The following is a 3,382-nucleotide window of genomic DNA, read 5'->3' on the forward strand; positions in this document are numbered from 1 at the left end:
GTGAAAAATTATACCCATCAAACACAATAATTTACAATTATCAAGAAACGATTTCTAGGCAATTCAATTCCCTGGAATTCGTTTTCTAAGCAATTCAATTCTATCTTTGTAATCAAATGGACCCAAAATTATTTTATGTTGAAAATTTTTAATGGTGAAAATATATTGTTCAAAATGAATTTTAGAAAAAAATTGAAATAATGACACATTTTTCAAAAAAAAATTATTTTTTGCATAATCCATATTAAAACAATGGGTCAAACATGGCTTAATTTATATTTAATTGAATTTTCATGGAATCATGTACTTTTTTCAAATGTTATCATGCAATGAATTACTAATGACCATAATATGATTAAGATAAATAGAATTACTCAATGAATAAAATTATTCGAAAATGAATAAAAGAATTTCAGTGCAGTTTACACCAATGCTCATCTGGTAATGTTACATAGCTTCAATGCCTAGCATCAATAGACTCATTGTACAAGTTTAGTAGGCCTTTACTATCATCTAAACTGATACTAGATAGCATCGTTCATGCATATAACTATCATCTTGTTATTTGGGAGAATAGGTTGGAGGCCAACGGTATAATTTCATAAAACACGAATACTGATAAAAAGTTGCTGATAAGATGCTCTCATCAACATCAATCTTTAAACATAAACGAGGTATACAACAAACCTATAAAATGTGAGAAGCAGCTAATCTACACAGCAATGATACAGTCCACAGGTGAATCTGTGATTACAAACAACACAAATTTAAAGATTCATCTGAACTCGTGGCTCAAGCACGCCATGCTCGCAGAACGGCCAACCTCCATGCACGACCCCTGGCTGCCCATTTACGCCAGATACTAATGACAAGGAAAGTGAGAACGAGCACATTGGTACCGACATCAAGCATTCTGTGAATCCCCAGCCCTCCTGTAGAGCGGTATATGTAAAAACTATTTTACTTGACATCGAACTCATGGATTAGAAGACACAGTTAATTTCAAAGCCATAGTAGCCAAATCATATTACACAAGCATGATGGTGGTGAGAGCCCAAGAAATCCCCCTTCCATAGTAATTTATATTGCAAATCAAAAGGTCGAAAGAAATTAGGTACAAACCAGTTGGGATAAACTCAAACTCCCCTATTTCATAGAGAAAAGGCAGAAGAACCTGCAAATAAAAATGGCAATAAAATCACCTCTAGGCAAAAAATGAAGAAGCTAAACCATGAAATGCAAATCTAATACTACAAGTCAAAGGTTGAAGAAAGATGTAAAGTTCGGCTTACAGTTTGTTGAGTAATTATGCGGAGACCTTACCCCAAGAAAGCGCATTATGTAGTAGATAAATCGAAAATGATGGGGCTCCATCATTATTCTGAATATTCTCCTAATAACAAGCGGTGATGCTTGTATTTTCTGCCAAATATGAAGTGACATCATCAGCAAGCATGTACAAGTGCCAAAGTCCCCGGAGATTAAAAAGGGAAGAAAAGTACATGATCCGTCAGAGAGGGGAAAATAAGTGAGGAGTACATGAATAAAAAGCTAGAGAAAGAAAATCCAGTATACATATTTCAGTAGCATTCTGTAAACAATTAACTCAAACTGCACGGCAGAAAAGAGAATAAAGTAGAATTACACAACTATTACCCACTTAAAAAATGATTATTCCATTGGCTAACTGTGATATTTTGTTGAGTCCATAGATGATATTATATACATGAACACAGTTGACCACGGCGCCATCAAAAAGAACAATTCATAGACATAATAAGTATGCACAAAGGTAATGTGTGCGCTAAAATTGGAAAAGACCCATTTTCCATTAAAGAAAAATCCAAAGTTTTGTACATAAAAAATGAGGGGAAGAAAGGGAAGGGGTAGTGTGAATTGAAACCTTTGATATGAATAAATCAGGCTTAATTACATTTACCACTTACAACAAAAGGTTTCAACTTTGACAAGGTATACAACTTTTCAACTTATTAACTTATCAAAATAAGTGATCCTTTTAGCTTTTGCTAATAGTAATAATAATTTATCCAAACAGGAGCAAACAAAATAATTATTCAAAAATATGTTTGACTTATTTTTAAGCTTAGCTACAAGGATTAACTATTCATTGCACATATTGTCCACCTTTTGCTCAAATAAAAAATTCTTTAATGGTTCAATTCTCGAAATTCTTACACTACCTATTAAGCAACCATATTATATCTAGGAGGAATGTGTAATTGTTGGGTTGTGCGCCCATATAGTATATTTTGCTATGATAAAACAATAATGTATAATAAATAAATTGTGGTTTTATTTATTTATTGCATTATTTATTATTGAGTATGCATATTAAAGTGTCATTGATCACTTGAGATAATGAATGTTGGGTACTTGCGTTGAGAAGTACGATGTGATACAACTTATAATTTGATCATAAATAATTTGTTCACAACCAATGCATAAGAGTTGACACCTTGTCCTGAAGGTTCTAGTGTTAACCGATTCACTATTAAGGTTTGTGATTTATCCTTATAACATAAATAGCTAAAGGTGACACTAGTACACTTGGAGTGTACCGTGTCGAATTTAATTCTATAACATGGCCGTGCGGAGAATTAAATTGCATTAGACCGCTGTGTATTTCATCCAAATCCCTTGACAGAATTATGTATATCTTTTCGTGATTTTAATGGTTCTTTAATTCATCAATGGGTGAGATCAATTTGATTGGCCAAATATTTCAATGAGTTGGGAATTTAAGAATGAGCGGAGTAGAGAACATGAATTCGTATCGAGAACCGTCGCCCTGGAAAATAGGTAGAGTGACTACTTAAGTATTTTTTGTTGAACTGTTAAAATTTGAGCTCGGTGTTTAGCGACGGCTAAATTTCGACATCTGTGATAAGTTCACAGGACCGTTGAAGAAAATTAAACTTAAATTAGTTAGACTAATTAGAAGGACAAAACGGCAATTTATACTCGTACCTAATTATCGGATCTCGAATGGGGATAAAATACATATCCAGCAGGTCAAAGGAAAGTATTATAGATTTTTAGGCTTCTGTGATCTTATATATTCCGAGAGTTCAATATTTTGCTTTTAGTGGAAAAAACAAAGACTAATAATTAGATTGAGTTGTTTAGGGCTGACACGACAGGATTTAATTATTAAAGCTTGGATAATATATGTCCGATCAGGTCCCTATGGTAACTCCATAAAGTATGGGAACTTAATTATGGCAATTATAATAGTTTTTGGCTTAATTGTAATTACAATAAAGTTTTGTACTTGGTTATAATTACTATAAAAGCTATAAACTTAATTATAATTGTAATTGAAGTTCTAAGACTATATATGTAATTAAATGTAAACTAATTG

The 3,382-nt window shown here is 32.5% G+C and overlaps 1 protein-coding gene across 2 annotated transcripts; it reads right to left on the reverse strand.

Moving 5' to 3' along the window:
- Nucleotides 1-434: 434 nt before the first annotated feature.
- On the reverse strand, nucleotides 435-3,267 carry LOC111374272. 2 transcript variants are annotated; one of them, XR_002699100.1, is made up of 3 exons: nucleotides 1,293-3,267; nucleotides 1,123-1,174; nucleotides 435-932 (listed from the first exon to the last, which is right to left on the reverse strand). XR_002699100.1 is itself a non-coding variant. In XM_022996928.1 (3 exons), the coding sequence occupies exons 1-3, from the start codon at nucleotides 1,444-1,446 to the stop codon at nucleotides 793-795; spliced, it is 315 nt and encodes a 104-aa protein (XP_022852696.1). In that variant the 5' UTR covers nucleotides 1,447-2,052; the 3' UTR covers nucleotides 435-792. The 2 variants fall into 2 exon arrangements, 1 of the variants encoding a protein (XP_022852696.1); XM_022996928.1 differs by having other exon boundaries at nucleotides 1,324-2,052.
- Nucleotides 3,268-3,382: the final 115 nt, after the last annotated feature.

The sequence above is a fragment of the Olea europaea genome, unplaced genomic scaffold (assembly GCF_002742605.1).
Source record: "Olea europaea var. sylvestris unplaced genomic scaffold, O_europaea_v1 scaffold12248, whole genome shotgun sequence".
NCBI classification, from domain to species: Eukaryota; Viridiplantae; Streptophyta; class Magnoliopsida; order Lamiales; family Oleaceae; genus Olea; species Olea europaea.